Here is a 21907-nt window from a genome sequence, read left to right as displayed (position 1 = left end):
GGAGGGGTGAGGTGATGGGTGTGTGAGAGTGAGAGAGTCTGTGTCTGTGTGTGATCTGTGGTTGGAGAGCGGGATGGGAAGAGGAAGAGAGGTTGTCTTTGTGCTTTGTGGTTGGGTGTGGCTACCCGTTCGTTGTCTTGATCTTGTCTTGACGTTGTTTCTTTTCGTTGATAACGAGCCGCATGTTTTGGAACATGAGGTTGTCTCCTGAGTCTAGGTACGACGTAGTATAGCACAGAGTAATTAGACTCTCCCCATTCGCAAGCCTCGATACTTTCTTAGTTTTGTTTTCTCGGGATATCTCTTTCTTGTCTAGGTATGATTACCCGCATTGGAGCGAGACATGCATACATCTGCCTCTCGTAGTCAGGGACATATCGATTAAAGATACCAGCTGGGGTCTCATATTCCTTCTGTACGAGGCGTGAGGCTGAGAAGGACATCAGCCGTACTCCCTACGTACCTACATAGTTCATCTTCATCGTCCGCCGTTCACATCCACATCGGCCATGGTTTAAGAAAGAAGCGTCGGCGCCACCCCACAGGCCCGCAAGCTTCTCCAAGGGTCCCCAAAGCAGCCTAGCCCCCAGCGCCGGTGGAGGGGAGCGGGATGCAGATTGGGGGGAGTCTCAGCGCCAGAGAGATGCCCTGAGGGCGCTGAGGGGCACCTGGACGCGTTGTGACTGGACGCGCGACCGCTGGGAACGGGACCTGATGGCGGCGGCTTGCTCGGGTGGGCCGCCAGTTAGAGGGGCACCATCCAAGCCAGCCGCACTTCTGTCTAGTCCCTGACGTCCTGAAATTTAATTGCGTGGGCGGCAAGGCGGGCGCGCGGTCGTGTAATTTGATTCCAGGCCCCCCCTCTGATGAATTGATTTGCTTTGAGCTTGGCTCCTGGTTCCTGGCTCCTGGCTCATGCGGGGACTAGGATTTGACCTGAGCCTAGGCCTGGCGAGACAAGGACGCTGTCGATCACTGCTGGCACGCACCTGGTTTGGGACGCTGAGCGCGGCCAGCGACTGTCGGTTCCGCTACTCTTCCTGTGCCAAACTCCCGCCCACGACGGCATGAGATATCACCACAGCTCCATTGGGAACCATGACCAGGGGACCTGGGACCTGGGACCGCCCGTGTGGACAGGGGACCATCGCCAAAAGCCGGCATCGGGATCCGCGACCACGGTCCCGAAAAAGGTGTCCCTTTGGCACCATGGTTGGACGCCGTCACCTCACTACTCCCCGTAGTAGGAGCTAGGGATGTACCAAGAAGCAGCCAAGCAACGCCAAAAGATTCAACACCAACAGTTGACCACTAGTATAGATCCTCTTTGTTCCTGTTCCGGCGAGCTGTGGGTTGTCGTCATGACCTGTTGTTTTAGATCTCTCTTTGCTCGCTCTTTCGTTTCCTGCTCAGCTGATAGCGGTAATCACTACGAAGCTTGGACAGCTTGGACTCATGGATACTACCATAGTACCTACATGGGACGTTGGCCTCAATCAACTGCCCACACCCAAGCTGCAACCATGTCTTCTCCATTGCCAGTGGCTCGACCGCCCTGACGCCATCCATGTTTCGCAGCGTGCCGAGTAGACAGACAAGTGGGATCCCATCAATGGGCTTGCACTTAGACCAGCCTGTCCTTCACAGCCCATTCTTTCACCTCTTGCTCGCCGCCTCGGTCAGACGCGCCTGAGGGTCGGTCGTCACCGCGCCAGAGGTCCAATTGGTCCCAATTGCCCTCCTGCCAATACCGGCTCTGTTGTTAACACCTCTGATATCACCCTCTGCCCTGTCCCGAGCCGATCAAGTGACGTGGGACGATGAAGACGACCGATCGGATGAAGGAAGTGCACTCGCTAGAGAGCGTGTCATCGCCTAAAGATTTAGCGAAGACTATTCCCACGCCCCCTTTTAAGGTCACTCACGGTATCTGTCCCAGGTACGAGGTTCTGTCCAGACACAACTGATGGCGGTTTCTACTTCGGACAGTTTTATGACTGGCTCAAGCCATGCCATAACCCAATCTAGGATACCCCGTGTCCTAGGATGAACCTCTGTGCTCTCGGCCGGTGGATGTGGAGAGGGGCCGCCGATGGAATGGAACCATTTACTCGAACACCGCTATTTTTGCCAACCGATGCCCATGTATAGAATCCATCATGGGTTTTGGTATTTTTGCGCCTCGTCCAGACCCGCCCAATCGTAGTCGCTCATTGTCAAGTAACTCGTGGCTCGTGGAGTGACCGACCCAAAAAAAAACCGCTGCATGTGTGCTGGCATGGCCAACGCATCCATCCCCTAGCTAAAAGCCCGGCACTCAGCAGCGCCGTGACTGGCTGCTAAAGTGCGATGGGATTTCTCGCGAGGCTTCCTGGATCGAAGGAGGGTGGTGAGCTGGCACCAGCTGTGGTCCTCTCGCCGCCAACCTCAGCCGGGTGCTTGTTCGTATGTGCCCGGCCAGCAAATAACAGGCTGTACCGCAGCAATTACGAAACATTTCCCACTTGCTCATCGCCATGCCGGTTGTTGGCGTCATCTGTCGGGATCGAGATGCAGGTCATGCCGAGCCAGCTGGAAGACCCGGGACGAAGAAAGCAAAGACCGTCCCAGGGACCGTTACATGGTATTCTTGACGTGCCTCACTAACATGACGGCCCCGAAAAGGTCGTCTCCAGTACGTCCGTGTGCTGTCTTCGTCCCATCCGCACGCCGCCACGCAGACACTCGATCCATGATCCCGGTCGGGTTGGAGGTCTGGCACTGAACCGCGAGTTCCAGTGCTCCACCACCTTCATGCCTCATGCACCTGCCGGGACTGCATGCAGCGTCTTTCCAACTCTGTCCAGCATTTACGAACGTCTTACTGGGCTGCGTCAGGATTTGAAACGCCGTGGCCATGATGCAAGTGTTGGTCCCCGTTGGTCCACGTTGTTGCTGCTGCTGAACCTTGCCCGGGCCACACCCCGCGTTGGCTACATATGTAGTCAGCGATGTCGTATTCAGAAGAAACGAAACAGATGAATGACTTGACATGCTAGATTAATTTCGTCCCAGGTACGTACGATCTAGAGGAGGGGGAGGGGCAAATTCAAGACGAAACGGGGTGGGTGTGTGAGGCTGATTGTGGGTGTGTGGACTCGTGGGCGCGTGCGAGATTCCTCTCCTCAAACCTCATCTTAGATCTTTCATGCGCTCCGCTGCCGCGAGGCTGAAGGAGTCGCATCATGCCACCCGCTAGAAAAACTGGAGCCTTCGGAACCGCCTTCGAGAAGCAATTCCTGGACTTCATCGCTTCGAACAAGAAGGACTGCGAATCATCCCGACATGGACGTGCTTTCGATCAGCCTGTCGACTTTCTGACAGATAATTATGGCCGCCTGGTATAAGTGTTCCTCTCGTCCGTCTTCACCGGCCGCTGATGTCCGAGGCGCCCCATACTCCATATTTGTTTTTATTGAGAATGTGACCCACAAAGGCAGTCATGACCTCACAGTTAATCGAGAGACACGCGAGTAACCGAGACCTGTTATTCATCCATTCCCGTCCTATAGCCTAAGTGTACACAGACTCCCGAAGCTGGCCCTGCCATGATCCCTGATCGATCACGCGAACGCCCAGGACCTGTCCGAGTGTCTTCCATCCAATACATACAAAGTATACCGTACAACAGTCCCAATCCCTACCTAAGAAACACACTGGCGCCTTGAAACTGAAACCGAATTGTTCAATCCTTCTTCTTGGGCGTCTCAGCTTCGGCCTCGGCCAGCCTCAAGGCCTCTTCAAGAGCCTCCTCGTCCTCCTCGAACTCATTCTCCTTGTCATCGACGTCGACCTTCTTCGTCTCGACCTTCTTCGTCTCGACCTTCTTCGCCTCATTTTTCTTCACCTCAGGCTTGGCATCTTCGTCAGCCTCAGCCTCTGTGTCAGTCTTGGTCTCCTCAACCACAGCCTTTGTGGAATTGCCAGGCACCAAGGCCCAGTCAATCTCGCCTTCAGCGCCGTATCGACTGACCAGCCACTCATTGGCCTTCTTGAAATGGTTGCAGTCAAAGAAGCCTCTCGAGGCGCTCAGAGGACTAGGGTGCACGCTCTGCAAAACTAGGTGCCGACTTCGGTCAATCTTCTGCACTCGCTTGCCGGCAGGTGTGCCCCAGGCCATGTACACGACACCACGCGTCCGCTTCTGTGCGGCGAGGTCAATGACCTTTTGAGTGAAGCGCTCCCAGCCTCGATTGGAATGCGAGTTGGCTTCATGTGCTCGAACAGTGAGGCATGTGTTGATCATGAGAACTCCACGGTCCGCCCAAGGAGTAAGGAGACCACCCTTGTTGGGTGGTACCACGAACGATGGGTAATCCTTCTTAAGGGCAATATACATGTTCTTCAAGGAGGGGGGAGCCGGAGCCGGGGGCCTCACGGAAAAGGCTAGGCCGTGGGCTTGGTTGATGTTGTGGTACGGGTCCTGACCGACAATGACGACCTTGACGTTGTGGAAGGGGGTGTGGCGGGACCTGACATGAACAAGATTAGCACAAGTATGGCTCGCAAGTGACAGCATCTAATTGTCTTACCAGGAGTAGACATCCTCCTTGGGAGGGAACCATTTTCGTCCAGCGGAGGACTCTCGTTCCAGGAACTTCTTCAGGTCCAGAAACTCCTTGGTGGTGATGTCATCCTTGAGGTGGGCCAGCCAGCTCACGTCCAGAGTCTCGATTTCCAGCTTAAGGAGGTTCTTCTGCTCGTCGGTGAGGCCGGCAACCCACTTGGCCTTGTCAAACTTGACCACTGGAGTCGCAGCAGCAGCCGGCTTCGGGGCCGCCCCGAAGAAGGATGCAATGTTGCCATTAGCCTTGGGCTTCTTTGCATCAGCTCCATTCGCAGCCGAGTTGGCCTTGCGCTTGAGGGTCGACATGGCGAGAATCTGGGGGTGGAGACGGCCAAGGGGCAGCGGGTGGATGCACGAGGAGATCTCTGAATAGGCGAGGCACTCTGGTAATTCGGGCTCGTAGCGACGGAATTGTGGATGAACAATTGAAGAGAATGCACCCGGAATTGATGTAGCAGATAAACGCTGGAAAGAGGAAGCGGAGGCTGGAGAGGGCTGGGAGAGCTGGGAGGGCGTTTTACGAAATGACTTGGGTTTTCGTCGAGGCCACAGCGACGTCGGGATTAGCTTGTAGCTGGGGTGTGAGACGCGTTCAGTGACGCGGTCGAACTGCAGCCATTAACGCGCTACCCGTGACTTTCGTGTTCACGGGCCGCGAAATGCAGGGGCAGACGTTAGCGGCTGAGGCGCTGAAAAACCCTGGGGTTATAGGCAGCCATGGCGCTATAGCCGTCCAGCTGCGGGCAAATATTAGCGACGCCGCCTCGGCAGTTGTGGGCGAAATGCATTTGTAGCTGGGGGGCGGGAGGGAACTTTGGTTTTAGTCGTTGCGTTGCCTGGTGATTCTGAGTCCCAAAGTGCCATGCTTGATTACTGCCAAGGTTTAAGCTAAGTCATCTTATCCATCCATCTAGAATAGAATTGATGACTGCATGGCTGAACAAGAGTACCTACCTAAGGAGGAGATCATTTAGGAAGGAATTCCAATGGCGCATGAGCTTATATTTCTGTAGTCATTACGGTGGGATACTCAACCCAATCTCAACATGTTGTTCCAGCTCAAGTGCGATGCTGTCTTACTGGCTGTTGGTTCATCCGCTGCATGGTCTTCAATCAAGCAGAAATAGTCCATCTCTCATAGGCCGCAACCCCAATAAATCGAAGGATATTCAGTGACGTTAGCTCAAACAGTGGATTCACTATGCCATTGAATAGCCAACAGAATATAGTAATTGAAGTGATATTGAAACGAAAGCTCCGAGTTCTACAACAATCAACCTTGGGACGTGACCGGTGCGATGAGACTTAGTCAGCGATGGCCAGACCAGAAACCGGCGCTTAGCCACTTGTGGCCGAAGCGGCGTCGGACACATTACCTCATGTACTTCGTAAGCTTCAAGTGGACAGCTAGCTTGTTACTGCAGTGCAGCTCAATCCGCACCCCGCGAAACCATCACAACGACAGCGGAATCCTTGATCTCGGAAACCGGCCATGCCCAGTGCTGTTACAGACTCTTTAGGCACATAGTCATTGCCTAAGATGCGGCAATCACTCGTCTGGGTGCTCCGTATGTTGATTCCCCCCGCTGCAAGACGCACGCGACAACGACTGACCAGATCCAGTGCTTTGGCAGGCGAGCTCCGGACTCTGTACAAACGCGAAGTACTATCAAGAAACCTACACGGAAACTCCACCGTTCCAGAGAGGTGGCCATAATAAGCATGTCGCGGCTCCAAAGACAGATGTCATGGTGGACCAGGGCCGTCACAACGGTCCTCAACCTGGTATGGCCACGCATCGGACCTCCCGGCGCGGACAACAGGCTGACTATTTCTAGGCGCGGACCTTGTCAATGCCGCCATGATCGAGCTCGGGAAGACTCCCCAATCATTGCATAAACGGAAACGACGACCATCGGGCCTTGTTGGAACGGTTATGCGCTACATTCTCAAGGCGATCCCCCACGGCCCAGCAACTGCGCCATCGCAGTCGCATGACGCCAAAATCAGTGGCCATCTCCTGGAAGCTGTTCAGCTTCTTGAGCAGGCGGCACAACAGAATAATTCAGACGCTCTCTACCTCCTCGCTCAGATGAACTTCTTCGGCAACTACAGCCACCCCAAGAACCTGCACGTCGCCTTCAACCATTACCAGCAGCTTGCCACCGTGCATGGAAACTCGACAGCGCAGTACATGCTGGGTGTCTACTACTCGACTGGACTTGGATGGGCGGTGCCCCGCGACCAGGCCAAAGCGCTCCTCTACTACACTTTTGCTGCCCTACAAGGAGACGTTCGGGCTGAAATGGCGACAGCATTCCGACACAACGGTGGAATTGGAACAACTAAGAATTGCGAAGCCGCCGTCAAATACTACAAGAGTGTGGCAGACAAGGTCATTGCGTGGTATCGAGCTGGCCCTCCAGGAGGCAGGTCTTGGGTCCATCAGGCATGGCGCATTTCGGATGACGACGGTGGCATTTATGGCGAAGGAGCGAGTGCCTCGAGCGCCGGCATGAATGCTCTCAAGGCGAACCCTGCATCTGATGCGAACGCAGCCATTGACGACGTCATTGAATACTTGGACCTCATGTCTCAAAAGGGAGACTCCAAAGCATCATACAACCTGGGAAGAATATACTACGAGGGCCAGCGTGGTCTCGATCGAAACCTCCCCCAGGCTCGGAAGTACTTCTTCCTAGTGGCATCACGATACTGGAAGAGGGATGGTCGCGTCCTAGAGAACTATAAGGCAGGGATCGAGTCTTTCGCTTCCAAGGCTGCCGGATATCTCGGTCGGATGTACCTGAGAGGCGATGGTGTCGCCCAAAATTTTGAGCGGGCGAAATTGTGGTTCGAACGTGGCATCTTTCACGGAGACGCACAGTCCCAACATGGACTCGGCTTGATGAACCTCAATGGCTACGGCCAGAAGGAGAATGTCAAGTTTGCCATGGAGCTGTTCAAGAAGTCAGCCGACCAAGACTATGCCCCGGCGCTGGTTCAGATGGGGCAGCTGTATCTGGATCAAGGTGGCCAAGAGGATGTCAGGGTCGCGAACAACTATTTCGAACTGGCGAGCCGTCATAGCAACATTGAAGCTCACTACTACATTGGCGAACTGATCCACCACGGCGTTGGCCGAGAGAAGCTCTGCGGTGCGTCACTGAGCTATTACAAGAGTGTTGCGGAGAAGGCCGAGCCCTTGGTCTCATCCTGGGGCGACGCCAACGATGCATATGAGGCCGGCGATTACGAGCTTGCTTTCCTCGAATACCTCATGGCGGCTGAGCAGGGATATGAAAAGGCCCAAACCAACGTCGCATACATGCTGGACTCTGTTCAGTCTCGGTTGCCTCTGTCGTCGTGGCTCCAGAAGCCCTTAGAACCGAACAACCTCCTGGATAACCCGTCGCTTGCCCTCATCTACTGGACACGGTCATCGAGACAATCCAACGTGGATTCGCTCGTCAAGATGGGCGACTACTACTACTATGGTGTTGGGGCCAAGCAGGATATTGCCAGGGCTGTCCAGTGCTACACTGGAGCCTCTGACTACGCTCAGAGCGCCCAGGCCCTGTTCAATCTCGGATGGATGCACGAGAACGGCATTGGGCTGGTGCAGGATTTCCACCTCGCTAAGAGATACTACGACCATGCGTTGGAAGTGAATGAGGAGGCTTACCTCCCGGTCACACTAAGTCTCCTCAAGCTTCGACTCCGGAGTGCTTGGAATACCCTGACACATGGACCAATCCATTCCATTCAGGACGAGCCGAGTAAGTAACTTTATATGACCCTCTACCGGTGTTTTACTGACAAAACCAGAACCAAAGAAGGTCCGGTCTCTCTCCGAGTGGATTGCCAACTTCCTCCAAGACAACACTCTTCATTACGAGGACGAGTTTTACAACGCCGAGGGTCTGTACGACGATACGCTTGCCAGCGGTGATGTCTTGAATGAGGATGATGGGATCGTTGAGAGCTTCCTGATCATCGGAATCACCTTGTGCCTTGTGCTTCTCCTCTGGTGGCGACAGCGTTTACAGCAGGTACACATGCAAGAAGAGGATAACCGACGACGAGAACAAGGACTCCCACCGAATCCAGCGCGTGAAAACGCAGCAGGGGAAGGGTTTGCAGAGTGGGCTGCTGGAGGAGGAGGGCTGTTGTAAAGGGCTGTTGTACGATGGTCGTGCAGAGAAATGGCGGGCGTTTTCGTTTTCATTCGCGCGGGAAGCATTAAAGCGATGGCGTCTTTGGATTTCATTCATAAATCAGGTACCAAGTAGTGAATACTGTGTCAAAGTGAGAATCACAGTGGGCGCTGGTATTGTGCAGTGCGCCCGTTGAGAGGCTGTCTCGCTATGGCCGCACGTACGTGACAATGTCGAGGCATGTGGGCGGCGCTCTGGTATGTAGATTTATTAGGCACTTGAGAATTCGTGGATTCCGACAGAACAATGGGCACGGGAGGGAGGCTCTTTGGCATTCGCGACACCGGTACGCTGGCTTTGAGACATTCCAGGCATCAGGTTGAGGCCGGCGTGGCCGCCAGGGATTGACGTGCGGATGAATTCAGGCCCCGAGGCCAGGTTACAGACGGGAGAGTAAAGGCCCGGGAGGCTCAGCATGTGTTGATCTGGGCAATTCGATACTGGGCATTGGCTGGTATAGTACGAGCCACCCCATGGCCATATCTAGCGAACCGCGGGAGTGAAGCTCTCTCCAGAGCATTTCTCTCCAGAGCCCCCGCTGAAACATGCCACCCAGCTGGGTCTGGCATTGTAGTTATCTCTCGTCTTCTTCATTGCCGCCAGGGCTGCCGTCATATTTGATCCACCTATCGACGGCCTACAGCTCGCTAGCCGCCCGGGAGGTCCACTACGCTGCATTCCTCCGGGGCCGGGGCCTGTTTCCTTTGAAACTCTAGAGGCTCAGACGCAACACGACCTGCCGCAGGAGGTCACTCGCCGCGCCACCAATGCCTCTTCTCCCTGGAATTGTCACCCTCTATTAATATTTTATCTCTGCGCTATTGAATTCCGGTTGCTTCATGCCGCGACACGATACCCTCTGGAGTTTCTGCCTTTTCTTTGTTTGCGACTCCCCTTGTTGCGCCCCGTGTCCCAAATATACTTTACTTGGCCAGTGGGCTCCCTCCCTCCTTTGAACTATTTACCCCGGCCACCTAGCTTCGCGGGACGACAACAGCCTCTCTCCATCACACACAAACAAACACCATGGCGGCCTTTGCCAAATGGACGCTACTGCGGCGCCAGGCCGACGACGAGAATAACGACGACGTGAACTGGGAATTCGTATCAGATGGACACACTATTCCATGGTGGTATAGCGATGTAAGTCGTCGCCCGAACGTGTTGCACATGCTTTGTGGTGTTGGATGCTGATTGCGACAGACGGGCATCATCGTCAAATGGACCATCTTCATCACCTTCACCGTCCTATTCATGGCCTGGGTCATTGGCGGGTACATGCACGCCAAATCAAGACTTAAGAAGGGCCTGCCACTCCTCGCATATCACAGGGTAAGCTCTTCCCACCCTCCACGCTCACCACTTGCTGGACCAAGCCGCTAACATCTGCGATAGTGCCTTGTGAGCAGACGGATTCGCGCCCAGTACGACCCGAGCTACCAGTATCCTCAACCTGCATACTACCCACCGCCGAACGGCTACCCAATGTACAACATGCCGCCGCCCGTCTATGACCCGTCTCGTCCTCCCGTCTACGAGCCACCTGCCGGGGGCACCAAGGTCGACCCGATGCAGAATAGGCAGTCTGAGTACGGACCGCCGCCAGGACCGCCGCCTGCGGCAATGTCAAGATAAACAAGGCATGTTGGGGGATATGGACCATCAAGATGGTGTACGATTGAATCGCTGGTAGACACTGTATCGATGGCTGTACGGGCAGGCGGGGCAAAAACAAGGCAACATGAGGTCTGGATGGATGCATCTATAGAATATAGATAGATGAAGAGAAATAAGTTGTATCTCTATTAAGAACATTGCTGTGCTGCATGAATAAGCCACCGTCCGGAACTCCAACTCCTGCTTGGGTATATGTAATAAAGCAACCGACGTCTTAGTCCATGTCCATTGCATCTGAGTCATCATAGCCCCCAGATGTCATGTTGGATGGCATGCTCGCGTTGTCGATTGAAGGAGCAGTCGTGGCCACATCGATACTCTTACTCTCCCTTTCCAGCCGCTGCTGTTCCCTCGTGCGGCGGCGTGACTCGATAATGGCCTTGCGGACGCTGTCCTTTCCCTCGGGCACCGTCAGTGACTTGGGGTCACTGTAGAGCACAACCTCCATGCCTTCAACCTCGGCGTCGGGCTTGGCCAGGATGGAGGGGGGGATGCGGGTTGCACGGAGATGCTTCTCAATGTCGGGGAGGAATACGAGCTTGCCGTCGTCGGACTCGCTGTCGGAGGAGAGCTCATCGTCGATGTTGTAGATGTAGACCTTGTGCTTAGAGTCGTCCAGCTGCATAGTATCATCAGGCATGACCGCAGCGCGCGGTGCAGGTGCAGAGTTGTTGTTTGATGAGGATGCGGGTGTCTCGACGGGGACGTACAGCTTGCTGCCGCCTTGCTCTAGCCGGAACGTGTCAGCTTGTGACAGACAAAGGGAATAAATAAAGACAAATACACACCAAGATTCAGCAGACTCAGACGCTTGGAGAGACGCTCGTTCGTCTGTGTACCGGCCTTTCTCTTGCGGCGCTGTAGCCTTGTCTGCTGGTCGCCGGCCTCAGGTGCGGCATCAGCTGCCACAGCGGGAAGGGCCGGCGACACGGCGGAGGGAGATTGCGCTCCGTGCAGCATCATCTGGGCCGACGAAAATCCCCCGCCACAAAAAAGAAACGCTGCCCCCTTTACATACAAGGAAAAGGCAGCAAACAGCGCGCAGGCAGGGCGAGGCTCTGCGGTATCGGCGAATTGGATTGCGAGTGATGCGGCTGACACGATTGAATCCAGATCTAGACGAGGAGTCGGAGTCGCGCTTTGCCCCGGATGTGGACAAGGAGCAGCAGCTCGGCCGGGCGCGGGCTGTTGCACTGTAGCGGCGTCGGCGGGCCTTTTGTATTCTTGACTCATTCTTGTAGAACTTTCTACACTCCGCCGCCACCACAACTCCAGCAATTCCTCCACTACCACCGCAACCACCGACCATTTCCCGCCGCTGCGATTCTGCGACCGTCTACGCACCGGGTTCTCGCCGACTTGTTCCCTCTGTATCGCCGAGCGTTTTCGAGTTCCAGTGCGACAATGGCCGAACTCGAGTGGCCCGCTGCGCGCGTGCGCAAGACCTTCCTCGAGTACTTCGAGCAGAGGGGCCACACCATAGGTATGAACATCACTTCGACAGTGCGGGCACACCACCCCGCCACTCTGGATGGCCTCGTCGATGCCTTTGCGCTCGTACACGGCGCTGCTTCTCCCTGAATCGTATTATTTTACTCCCGATAGACGCTGACATCTTATCATTGCAGTCCCCTCCTCCTCCGTCGTCCCTCACAATGACCCCACCTTGCTCTTCACCAATGCGGGCATGAACCAGTTCAAGCCCATCTTCCTCGGAACCATTGGCAAGACCGATCCCATGGCCGGTCTCAAGGCCGCCGTCGACAGCCAGAAGTGCATTCGTGCCGGTGGCAAACACAACGATCTCGACGATGTCGGCAAGGACAGCTACCACCACACCTTCTTCGAGATGCTGGGCAACTGGTCCTTCGGCGACTACTTCAAGAAGGAGGCCATTCAGATGTCATGGGAGCTCCTCACCAAGGTCTACGGCCTCGACCCCGACCGCCTCTACGTCACATACTTTGAGGGCGACGCCGCCATGGGCCTGGAGCCCGATCTCGAGGCCAAGGATCTGTGGCTGTCTGTTGGTGTTGCCGAGGACCACATCCTGCCGGGCAACATGAAGGACAACTTCTGGGAAATGGGTGACCAGGGCCCTTGCGGTCCTTGCAGTGAGATTCACTACGACAAGATTGGCGGACGCAACGCCTCCAGCCTTGTCAATATGGACGACCCCATGGTTGTCGAGGTGTGGAACAACGTTTTTATGCAATTCGATCGCCAAAAGGACAGGAGCCTCAAGTCACTGCCTGCCAAGCACATTGACACTGGTATGGGCTACGAGCGACTGGTCTCTGCCCTGCAGAATGCCATCTCCAACTACGCCACCGACTGCTTCACCCCCCTGTTCAAGCAGATCCAGGAGGTCACTGGCGCCCGCCCCTACACTGACAAATACGGCAAGGACGACGTCGACGGACTTGATACCGCCTACCGAGTCGTTGCTGACCACATCCGAACTCTGTCCTTCTCCATCGCTGACGGTGCCGTGCCCAACAGCGATGGTCGAGGCTACGTTGTCCGACGAGTCCTGCGACGAGGTGTCCGATACGCCAGGAAATACTTCAACGCCGACATCGGCGCCTTCTTTTCCAAGATCCTCCCTGCCTTGGTCGACCAAATGGGCGAGCAATTCCCCGAGTTGGTCAAGAGCCAGCAGACTATCAAGGAGATTCTTGACGAGGAGGAGGTTGCTTTCGCGCAAACTCTCGATCGCGGCGAGGCTCAGTTTGAGAAATACGCTGCCCAGGCACTCAAGAACAACGTGAAGAAGCTTGACGGTGATGTCGTGTGGCGATTGTACGATACGTTTGGCTTCCCTGTCGATTTGACTCGATTGATGGCCGAGGAGCGAAATCTTGAGATCAACGACGACGAGGTCGAGGCCGCCAAGAACAAGGCTCGCGAGGCTAGCAAGGCCGTTAAGGAGTCAGTTCAGACCTTCTCCAAGCTCAATGTTCACCAGATTGCCGAGCTGGAGCAGCAGCTCCAGGTTCCCCGAACCAACGACGATGCCAAGTTTGGCAAGGGTGACACCAAGGGCAAGGTGCAGCTAATTTACGACGGCAAGGGCTTCCACAAGTCGACCAAGGACATCCCCGAGAAGACTGCCCTCGGAATCCTCCTGGACAACACCAACTTCTACGCCGAGTCCGGTGGTCAAGTGGCTGACACTGGACGGCTCGTCATTGACGATGTCGTCGATTTCAAGGTTATGGATGTCCAGAACTTCGGTGGCTACATCCTTCACAGCGGATACATCGAGTATGGTGTGGTGTCTTCTGGTGACGAGGTCATCTGCGAGTACGACGAGCTTCGCCGATCGCCCATTCGCAACAACCACTCCGGCACCCACGTCCTGAACCACTCCCTGCGAGAAGTCCTCGGCGACGATGTTAACCAGAAGGGCTCTCTCGTGGACAACGAGAAGCTCCGATTCGATTTCTCGCACAAGACGGGTGTCAAGATTGACGAACTGAAGAAGATCGAGGACATGTCCAACAAGTACATCCAAGACAACGCCAAGATCTTTGCCAAGGAGGTCGACCTAGACCTTGCGCGCCAGATCGATGGTTGCCGTGCTGTCTTCGGAGAGACCTACCCCAACCCTGTCCGCGTTGTCTCTATCGGCAAGGACATCGACACGATGCTCGCCGACCCCAAGAACGCTGAGTGGCGCAAATACAGTGTCGAGTTCTGCGGCGGTACTCATGTTGAGAGCACTGGCCTCATCAAGGATCTCATCATTGTGGAGGAGAGCGGTATCGCCAAGGGTATTCGTCGCATCATCGCCTACACCGGCGAGGCGGCGCACCGCGTTCAGCGCGAAGCCAGCGAGTTCTCTACGAAGCTTGATGCTCTAGAGAAGCTGTCTTTCGGTCCCGAGAAGGAGGCCCAGCTCAAGGCCGTTTCCGTGGATCTCAGCCAGCTTGTCATCTCCACACTCACCAAGGAGGAGTTCAACAAGCGCTTCCAGAAGATCTCGGCTTCGGTCGTCGCTGAGCAGAAGAAGCGCCAGAAGGCTGAGTCCAAGACTGCTCTCGACGCCGTCCTCAAGCACTTTGAGACCAACGAGGATTCTAAGTGGTTCGTTGGTCGTCTGCCCATTGGTGCCAACCCCAAGGCTCTGGCCGAGGTTGTCAAGCACTTCCAGAGCAAGAACAAGGACAAGACCGTCTACATGTTTGGCGGTAGCAAGGAGGAGGGCGCTGTGGTGCACGGTGTCTACGTCGGAACTGTAAGTCCCCATTCATCTCGCCCACTAAACACAGGCAATCCTAACTTATTCTCCAGCACCTCTCCTCTCAGGGTGTCACCGCCGAGCACTGGGCTGCCTCCGTGTCCGAGGTCATCGGCGGTCGCTCAGGCGGCAAGGAGCCCTCGCGACAGGGCCAGGGCACCAAGCCCGAGAACATCGATGACGGTGTCGAGACTGCGACAAAGTGGCTCAGCGAGAAGCTGAAGCTATAGAATGGATATTGTGAGCAAACTTTTGGGACGTGTTGTTACTCTCTGCTCGGTTTTTGGGATTGGGAATGAGTTCATGTAGCTCGGGCAATAGGCTGGGAGCCCGGTGAGACAAATAAATGGGAAAATTATAGACGTTATGTGAAATGGTGTCATGATGGTTTTGAACGGCCATGAACGCGGCCGTGTTCGCTGGAGGTTCCATAGCGGGGTATATTCTTTTCCGGCATCTACTCTACAACTGTTGCTTTTCTCGTTTGTATTGTTACACTGTTACTAGAACACTGGCGTTGCGGTAGTGCGATATCAAAGGGTTCTCGCCGCTCCGCGTCTCAGTATCCTCCACGTAAGCCCACTTGCGCATGAAGTCGCCGTGGGACATGACCCGCGTCAACTTGCCCGTGATGGCGCGGTACATGGCTTCCGTGATGTGGAAGTCGGTGGGAAAGAGGATATCAAAGTAGCCCTGGTGTACCTAATGTGGGGTGTTAGTTTAACATTGGTTGAGAGGTTTGTCGACCGAATTGCTTACCAGGGGAGTCGTCACCGGCACCATACGCCGTTGGTACCGGGTCTGGACGACAGGGGCGTTGAGGCCCTTGACGGCTTGAGGGAGCCAGTCGAAGTCGGAGGTGACGAGACGGTGGGCTGGGAAGTACTTCTCGAGGACATCGAAGAATTGCATGAGGCGGGTGGGGATGAACTCCGGGTCCGAAAGATTGGCCGCAAAGGGCATCTTGGTGGAGAGATATCGCAAGGCGGCATTGGTGGGATATGGCCTGGGATAGTTGCCCCCGGTGGCAGCGTGGCGGACGCGGAAGTAGCGGGCAGCGATGGGGTCGAGCTCGTGGACATAGAACTCGTAGAAATCGCCGTCGCCGTCAATGAGGACGTGGCCCTGGAGCGGCTCCTCGGTAGTGACGTCGTACCGAATGCCGTCGTGGGAGAAGTTGTCAAAGACCTCCATGGCGAGGAAGAAGCAGGGCGATGGCACAACCTGGCCCCAGTCGAAGACGGAGCGGTTGATGATCTCGACCTTGTCGGCGTGGCCCCGGGAGGCGGCCGAGGAGAGCAGATGGCGGTTCTGCAGGGCGGCGAGCGACGAGGATATCTCAATGATGTTGTACTTGGTACGAGCATAGACTTGAGGGTCCACTTCGCGGATGTAGTCGAGGATGTTAAGCATGAGGGTACCGCGGCCGGCGCCCATCTCGTAGATGAGCAGGTCGTGGTACGGGTACGTGGTCAGGCGGTAGTTGGAGACGAGGTAGCGCGCGATGGCCTCGCCGTAGTACGGGCGGAAGAGCTCCGTGGGCGTGTGCCACAGCTGGCGCGTCGGGTTCTCGCCTTCGCGGTCGTCGAGCTGGTCCTCGAATTCGGTGTACCGCCGGCCCAGTATGCCCTGGAACTCGATCTCGTCTCGCATCGTGGGGAAGTCGAAGGGTTCGCCGGGGCTGAAGATGACGGCCTGCTTGGAGAAGTAGCCGTAGTAGGGGTTGTATAGACTGTCTGTGTAGGGATCTTAGGTTAGCCGTGAGAATTGGACCAGAACTAGAGAGGCTTGCCGTCAATGAAGTCCCGGAGCAACATCTTCACCTTGCGAGGCCGCTCGGTGCGCTGCTTGAGCTCCTGCATAGTGATGTACGGGTACTCTGCAAATTCCTCGGAACGGTCCTGGGGGAGAATGTTGGTCCGCTGCTGCCAGCGACTCTCGTTTGTCTTCATGCCACGATCGCGCGAGGGACGGGCGACGTAGGACCGGCTCTGGTGGGCGCTGCAGCTCCGGTGAGCCACAGCGACGGCGGGGCCCTTGCGCAAGCCATTGCGCAGGTGCGGGAACTGGCCCTGGCAGCCGCGCGGGCGGTGGCGGAACAGCTGGCGGAAGAGCTGGGCCACAATGGGGGAATCCATGCTATGCTGGCGAGGCGGCTATCAGCACCGGCGGCATCATGGGAGCACTTTTTGGTGTTGAGCGATGGAAGCCGGAGCAAGAGTGGGCAAATGCCAATGGCCCGAGCTCGTTCCGGGTGTACCTCGGGTGGGCGTTTAGTAACGCAGGGGACTTTTAATCTCTGGAATCCCAGGCGCGAATCATACGAGACATTTCCTATTTAGGCGGCTCTATGCTCTGTAAGTTACTTAGTACCCGTCGCTAGTTGACTTGTGCTCGTCAAGATGCAACAAGGTTGGAGGGAACACGTCACATCGTAAATGCCATCGGCCAGAAATAGAGACGGGGTAAGAATATGACTAACAAATATACGTATTTGAATTCATAGTTCATCACAATTCCCGAATATCAGTTCCGAACAATGGCTTGGATAAGCATCACCAAGTGCATACAGTATTCAGTCGGCGTGCGGGGTGTTGAAGTCAAATACAACTGAATAAGACTTTTATGATGCACCTGAAAATTATTTCTCTCTCTTTTCAGTTCTAGACCATGAAGATTCTCAGGAAATGACGACGACATCCGAGAAGCTTTACGCGGGCATATATGCGAACCAAGAACCCTCATGGCAGGTGGTCGACGCGGATAGTTTAGTCTTCCTAGAAACCACTGTTATCATGGTTTGGGAGGTATCTGCAGAGGTTAACTCTTGCCCAAGGTTTCCTTCTATGTCATCAAATCGATTCGATTGTATGTGGCATCGTCGAGTACAAAAGGCCACACATCCATGACCAGCTCAAGACCATATCCTCCTTCCACTTTCTCTACCAGCATAAACCATTCTGTCCCCATATTCCATTCAGGGCATCCAGCCTCAAATCCTCCTCTTCGTCTCATATCATACCAACTTAAGCCAAAACCATGGCCGACCCGTCTACGGCAGTGGATTCGACTCGGATCGTGACCTACGACGATGGCTACGTCGGATCGCCTCCTCTCTACATGGAGAATCCCAGACCAGTTTTGGAGGAAATCAAGCGCGATCTGATGCGGAAGCAGAAAACGCCCGGCGAGAGAGGCGGCCCTATACAGATGTGGAGGGACTACCGAAGAGGCCGCCAGATGCGAAAGGGAGACGAGATATGGCGACCAAGCGGCGACAAGGACGGATATTGCTGGCGATCCGAAACCGGCTTCATGGACAATACCAGCAGATACCCCAACTGGCGCGCCAAGTGGGTGGTAGAGGTCAAGGACGCCAGCCGCGTTCCGACCTGCGAGATCTGGGGGCCAAATGGACGGAGGGAACCCAACTTTGATGTCTGGCATTGGATTTCGGACTGGCCTGAGGATATCCACATGGAGCATTGGAAGGAGCTGCATCGGAGGAAGCTTGTGCGTAATCCGTATTGGTGATGGATGGTGGAATCATTTTAGCTCTTGAACATGGCAGAATCATTAATTGATTCGTCGAGAAATAAAATCATTCATGACCAAATGAATCTCATGATGCTGGGACTGTGAAGTATATCTTCTGTTAGTGCTTGGCCCCCACCATTTAAAGATGACGACATGCTCCGTGCACGGCCGCTTCTCGAACACTTCCACAGGTTCGCCAAAGACTTCATGACTTGCCCCACCAATTGCCAATATATCGTCGCAAATAATGGGATGCCATTAATTCAACCCACACTTCTAACTCGCCCAGTAGATTGGCTTGGACCCCCGAAAAGGGAATAATCCAATGGCCCTGAGCGATCACCCCAGGGCCTACGGCACTGCCGCCCTCGCTTTCGCCTTCACGGCCGGCGTCCTGCTGACCCTCGGGTTCAAGGACTCGTATCCCGACCTCGAGCGTCGCTACCAGCGCAAGCGCCGCTCACGAAAGACGCTTTCGGCCCCTGGAGATGAGTCTCGCCGCGGCAGCTTCTTCTGGAGCAGCCCCGTCAAGCTCGAGGACCACGAAGCCCCCTCGGCGCACGACGACGCTCGCAGCAGCCCGGCGGAGGGCATCGAGGCCTGCATCGGCAACACGCCGCTCATCAAGATCCAGTCGCTCTCCGAGGCCACGGGCCGCACAATCCTGGCCAAAGCTGAGTTTCTTAACGGCGCGGGCAACAGCCCCAAGGACCGTGTCGCCCTCAACATGATCCGCGAGGCCGAGGCGAAGGGCCTGCTCGTGCCCCGGCGAGGCGACACCATCTATGAGGGCACCGTGGGCAGCACCGGCATCTCGCTCGCCACCCTCGCCCGCGCAAAGGGCTACCGCGCGCATATCTGCATGCCCGACGACATGGCCATGGAGAAGTCGGACCTGCTGCTGCAACTCGGCGCCACCGTCGAGCGAGTCACCGTTGCGCCCATCACCAGCCCCGACCACTTTGTGAACCTCGCCCGTCGCTACGCCGCCGAGCACGCCGCGAAGCACCAGGACGGCAGCCAGGGCTTCTTCGCCAACCAGTTCGAGTCGGACGCCAACTGGCAGGCGCACTTGAAATCGACCGGCCCTGAGATCTGGAAGCAGACGAACGGCGACTTGGACGCCTTCGTTGCCGGCGCGGGAACTGGCGGCACCATGTCCGGCGTCGCAAAGTATCTCAAGGAAGAACAGAAGCTCTCAACTGTCAAGATTGTGCTCGCAGACCCTCAGGGCAGTGGCCTGTACAACAAGGTCCGTCACGGCGTCATGTACTCGTCGACAGAGCGCGAGGGCACACGGCGTCGCCAGCAGGTCGACACCATGGTAGAGGGTATCGGCATCACACGCCTCACACAGAACTTCGAGGCCGGGCGGGAACTCATCGACGACGCCGTCAAGGTGACAGATGAGCAGGCCTGCCGAATGGCTCGCTGGCTCGTCGAGCACGACGGCATCTTCATCGGCAGCAGCAGTTCCGTCAACTGCGTCGCCGCCGTCGCTACCGCCATGACCTTGCCGCCGGGGAGTCACGTCGTCACTATTCTATGCGATTCAGGCTCACGCCACCTCAGCAAATTCTGGAAGCACATCAAAGAGATGGAGCGCAAGGGCGACGACGAGGCGTCCGACTTATTTTCTGAGCTAGGGATACCCAAGACGGCATGAGCAATCATGAAATGAAAAAAGAAAAGAAGAAGAAAATTAATACAACAAGAACTGAGTGCGGAACCAAGTGATACGTCTCCAATAGGGCGCCTTGTCGACGTCTATTTCCCATCAAGCTACTGCAATCACTCAGGAGCCCCAAATATGTTTCTTTTGGGCAAGACGCTTGGAAAAATTCCGTCATGACAATAAGAGAAAGGTATCGCGCGCCCGTAGTCTTCGTTCTTAGGACAAGTCAAGTCGCCACTCCGTTTCCTGTGAACTCCAGAATCCCCCTAGAATATCGCACCACAGTCCCATGCAAACCCTGCTGTGCGAAATGAAACGCCGCCGCCGTCAAACCCCCTCAAGAGAACTGTTGTAACATGTCAGCTCTGATTTCGTCATAAAGGGATAATATAAGATGCATGCAACATACCTTCCATCGGTGTCCGCAATTCATGCACTCGCAGAACGTAGTCATCGGTTCATCAGCGGCTCGCGTCTGTGCCTGCGTGTAGCTGACCATCTTCTTCCTGCAACGGCCGCACTCCAAGCTTTCACTGATACTCTTCTGTTCTTGGGGAACCTGGGCCTTCAGCATGTTCTCCTTTTCCAGCTGGATCTCCTTCTTGCGCTGGTCCTCGCTCTTCAGGTCCTCGTCCGTCATGTTGACGAACCTCTCTGCCGACACTTCTCCAGACATGACACGGCGGCCCAGCTCCTTGTTGGACTTGTTCTTGAGGTTGGAAAACAGCGATCGGATCTTCTTCTTATACTCGGCGCCCTCCCCCTTGAAATAAGAGTAGGCGGCGTGCTCGACGGCAACGGCCTTGGCGATGACATCGGACTCGGGGGTGGTTGATCGGTATGCAAGGCCGTTGTAGATGAGGCCGATGCATTGGTTTCGAACGTTGGAGTCGGTGCGTTTGATATCAACGCCGTCGCTATCGAACTTGCGCTTCTCGGGATCGCCCTTGAAGGTCCTCTTGGCGCCGCCGCCGCCGGATGATGAGGGAGGAGCAGGGGAGGATGTGGGAGCTGGTGCTGGAGAACCCTTCTTTCCCTTGTTGAGTTTCGAGTTCTTTTGTTGCTCGACAAGCTTCTTCCACTTGATGACGAGCTCGGAGGCGGCACGGGCGATGTCCTTGTTGGGATTTGACCTAAGCTTTCCGACGTAGACACCGGCACGAGTAGCCTGTTCAATGAAAACAAATGTCAGTAGAGGTTTGGGCAAAATTGCGGTGCAGGTGCGGCAAAAGCGCAAAGGTTTGTTCGGGTTGCGCCTTGAAGCTCCCCACGATGATGCACATCATCGCAGACAAGTCTCCAGATGCGCCCACGCGAGCGACGGAGGCACACGGCGTCGCAGCACATAGCTCTGCTACTCCCGGCGCAGCCTATCCAAGCGCAAGACATCTGTGACGTAGGGCCATCACGTACCCTCAGCATCTCCTCAGTAGGGGAGGCATCCTTCTTGAGCGTTTCGAGCAGCTTGATGGCGTTCTCGGGTGGCTCATTCGCAGCCACGCACTTGGTCAAAGCCTTGACGCGTGCCTCGAGCTCGCGTTGATCCATGGGGGGCGATCGGAGAGCAGCGACGGGGAAACAGCCGAGGGACGTCAAGAAATCGGAAATCACAGCAGGGAAGATAAGGAAAGAAAACGAGAAATCTATTTGCTTGTCCAGGCGCACCACTTCTTTGGGGGGGTGTTTGCGAAGCAGCCGAGTGACCATGAGCAAAGCGGCACGTGAGCATGTTTTACCGGTGTTTAGCCCCCGACTTCTCCAGACTGCCCAGGTACAAGCGGCGGGGTGTGCGGTCCGTGGCTTCAACGTCCCCCCTCCGAAATCCGAGATATTTCCATATTAATTGGGTTGAGCAAGGAAAAATGTGTTTTAAAAACAATCCACAAATCAATGCTCTCAGTTTGTGGATTGGAGTCTCATCTTGTGGCAGCCTGGAGTTTGGTGAGTGGTAG

The 21907-nt window shown here is 55.5% G+C and overlaps 9 protein-coding genes across 9 annotated transcripts; 4 read left to right on the top strand and 5 right to left on the bottom strand.

The window, feature by feature from the left end:
• Positions 1 to 972: 972 nt before the first annotated feature.
• On the bottom strand, positions 973 to 1569 carry BGZ61DRAFT_473590 (uncharacterized protein; the record flags this gene model as incomplete). The annotated part of the gene is made up of 2 exons (XM_046248471.1): positions 973 to 1250; positions 1479 to 1569. The coding sequence occupies 2 exons, from the start codon at positions 1567 to 1569 to the stop codon at positions 973 to 975; spliced, it is 369 nt and encodes a 122-aa protein (XP_046109715.1).
• A 1878-nt stretch (positions 1570 to 3447) lies between these two features.
• BGZ61DRAFT_443391 (uracil-DNA glycosylase-like protein) lies at positions 3448 to 5176 on the bottom strand. The gene is given in 3 exon segments (XM_046244866.1): positions 3448 to 3839; positions 3855 to 4511; positions 4572 to 5176. 3 exon segments carry the CDS (start codon positions 4910 to 4912, stop codon positions 3725 to 3727), a joined length of 1113 nt encoding a protein of 370 aa, XP_046109714.1. The 5' UTR covers positions 4913 to 5176; the 3' UTR covers positions 3448 to 3724.
• Positions 5177 to 6146: 970 nt separating this feature from the next.
• Positions 6147 to 8781, top strand: BGZ61DRAFT_343694 (uncharacterized protein; the record flags this gene model as incomplete). Its single annotated transcript, XM_046239622.1, has 4 exons — positions 6147 to 6174; positions 6230 to 6391; positions 6445 to 8385; positions 8435 to 8781. The coding sequence occupies 4 exons, from the start codon at positions 6147 to 6149 to the stop codon at positions 8779 to 8781; spliced, it is 2478 nt and encodes an 825-aa protein (XP_046109713.1).
• Positions 8782 to 9453: 672 nt separating this feature from the next.
• Positions 9454 to 10615, top strand: BGZ61DRAFT_443388 (uncharacterized protein). Its single transcript, XM_046244865.1, has 3 exons — positions 9454 to 9966; positions 10027 to 10155; positions 10219 to 10615. The coding sequence occupies exons 1-3, from the start codon at positions 9850 to 9852 to the stop codon at positions 10456 to 10458; spliced, it is 486 nt and encodes a 161-aa protein (XP_046109712.1). The 5' UTR covers positions 9454 to 9849; the 3' UTR covers positions 10459 to 10615.
• Positions 10616 to 10714: 99 nt separating this feature from the next.
• On the bottom strand, positions 10715 to 11463 carry BGZ61DRAFT_473586 (uncharacterized protein; the record flags this gene model as incomplete). Its single annotated transcript, XM_046248470.1, has 2 exons — positions 10715 to 11229; positions 11289 to 11463. 2 exons carry the CDS (start codon positions 11461 to 11463, stop codon positions 10715 to 10717), a joined length of 690 nt encoding a protein of 229 aa, XP_046109711.1.
• A 441-nt stretch (positions 11464 to 11904) lies between these two features.
• Positions 11905 to 14973, top strand: BGZ61DRAFT_490734 (tRNA synthetases class II (A)-domain-containing protein; the record flags this gene model as incomplete). Its single annotated transcript, XM_046250359.1, has 3 exons — positions 11905 to 11983; positions 12129 to 14740; positions 14797 to 14973. 3 exons carry the CDS (start codon positions 11905 to 11907, stop codon positions 14971 to 14973), a joined length of 2868 nt encoding a protein of 955 aa, XP_046109710.1.
• A 127-nt stretch (positions 14974 to 15100) lies between these two features.
• On the bottom strand, positions 15101 to 16929 carry BGZ61DRAFT_132092 (S-adenosyl-L-methionine-dependent methyltransferase). The gene is made up of 3 exons (XM_046237165.1): positions 16536 to 16929; positions 15503 to 16479; positions 15101 to 15445 (listed from the first exon to the last, which is right to left on the bottom strand). Exons 1-3 carry the CDS (start codon positions 16879 to 16881, stop codon positions 15236 to 15238), a joined length of 1533 nt encoding a protein of 510 aa, XP_046109709.1. The 5' UTR covers positions 16882 to 16929; the 3' UTR covers positions 15101 to 15235.
• Positions 16930 to 17782: 853 nt separating this feature from the next.
• BGZ61DRAFT_528183 (tryptophan synthase beta subunit-like PLP-dependent enzyme) lies at positions 17783 to 19946 on the top strand (the record flags this gene model as incomplete). Its single annotated transcript, XM_046253215.1, has 2 exons — positions 17783 to 18256; positions 18573 to 19946. The coding sequence occupies 2 exons, from the start codon at positions 17783 to 17785 to the stop codon at positions 19944 to 19946; spliced, it is 1848 nt and encodes a 615-aa protein (XP_046109708.1).
• A 346-nt stretch (positions 19947 to 20292) lies between these two features.
• Positions 20293 to 21503, bottom strand: BGZ61DRAFT_528182 (transcription factor S-II, central domain-containing protein; the record flags this gene model as incomplete). Its single annotated transcript, XM_046253214.1, has 3 exons — positions 20293 to 20301; positions 20365 to 21123; positions 21369 to 21503. 3 exons carry the CDS (start codon positions 21501 to 21503, stop codon positions 20293 to 20295), a joined length of 903 nt encoding a protein of 300 aa, XP_046109707.1.
• Positions 21504 to 21907: the final 404 nt, after the last annotated feature.

This window comes from Ilyonectria robusta (assembly GCF_021365365.1).
Source record: "Ilyonectria robusta strain PMI_751 chromosome Unknown BGZ61scaffold_3, whole genome shotgun sequence".
Lineage (NCBI taxonomy): Eukaryota > Fungi > Ascomycota > Sordariomycetes > Hypocreales > Nectriaceae > Ilyonectria > Ilyonectria robusta.
The sequence above is the reverse complement of the archived record's forward strand: the minus strand, read 5'-3'. Positions and strand labels throughout refer to the sequence as shown.

Excerpts from the sequence above, each read along its gene's own strand:
- BGZ61DRAFT_443391 (XM_046244866.1), bottom strand. The coding sequence starts at position 4,912 with ATGTCGACCCTCAAGCGCAAGGCCAACTCGGCTGCGAATGGAGCTGAT. Across the intron at positions 4,512-4,571 it reads AAGGAGGATGTCTACTCCTG|GTCCCGCCACACCCCCTTCC; the intron begins GTAAGACAATTA and ends TGTTCATGTCAG.
- BGZ61DRAFT_443388 (XM_046244865.1), top strand. The coding sequence starts at position 9,850 with ATGGCGGCCTTTGCCAAATGGACGCTACTGCGGCGCCAGGCCGACGAC. Across the intron at positions 9,967-10,026 it reads TTCCATGGTGGTATAGCGAT|ACGGGCATCATCGTCAAATG; the intron begins GTAAGTCGTCGC and ends TGATTGCGACAG. Across the intron at positions 10,156-10,218 it reads CACTCCTCGCATATCACAGG|TGCCTTGTGAGCAGACGGAT; the intron begins GTAAGCTCTTCC and ends CATCTGCGATAG.
- BGZ61DRAFT_132092 (XM_046237165.1), bottom strand. The coding sequence starts at position 16,881 with ATGGATTCCCCCATTGTGGCCCAGCTCTTCCGCCAGCTGTTCCGCCAC. Across the intron at positions 16,480-16,535 it reads GCTCCGGGACTTCATTGACG|ACAGTCTATACAACCCCTAC; the intron begins GCAAGCCTCTCT and ends ATCCCTACACAG. Across the intron at positions 15,446-15,502 it reads TGCCGGTGACGACTCCCCTG|GTACACCAGGGCTACTTTGA; the intron begins GTAAGCAATTCG and ends ACCCCACATTAG.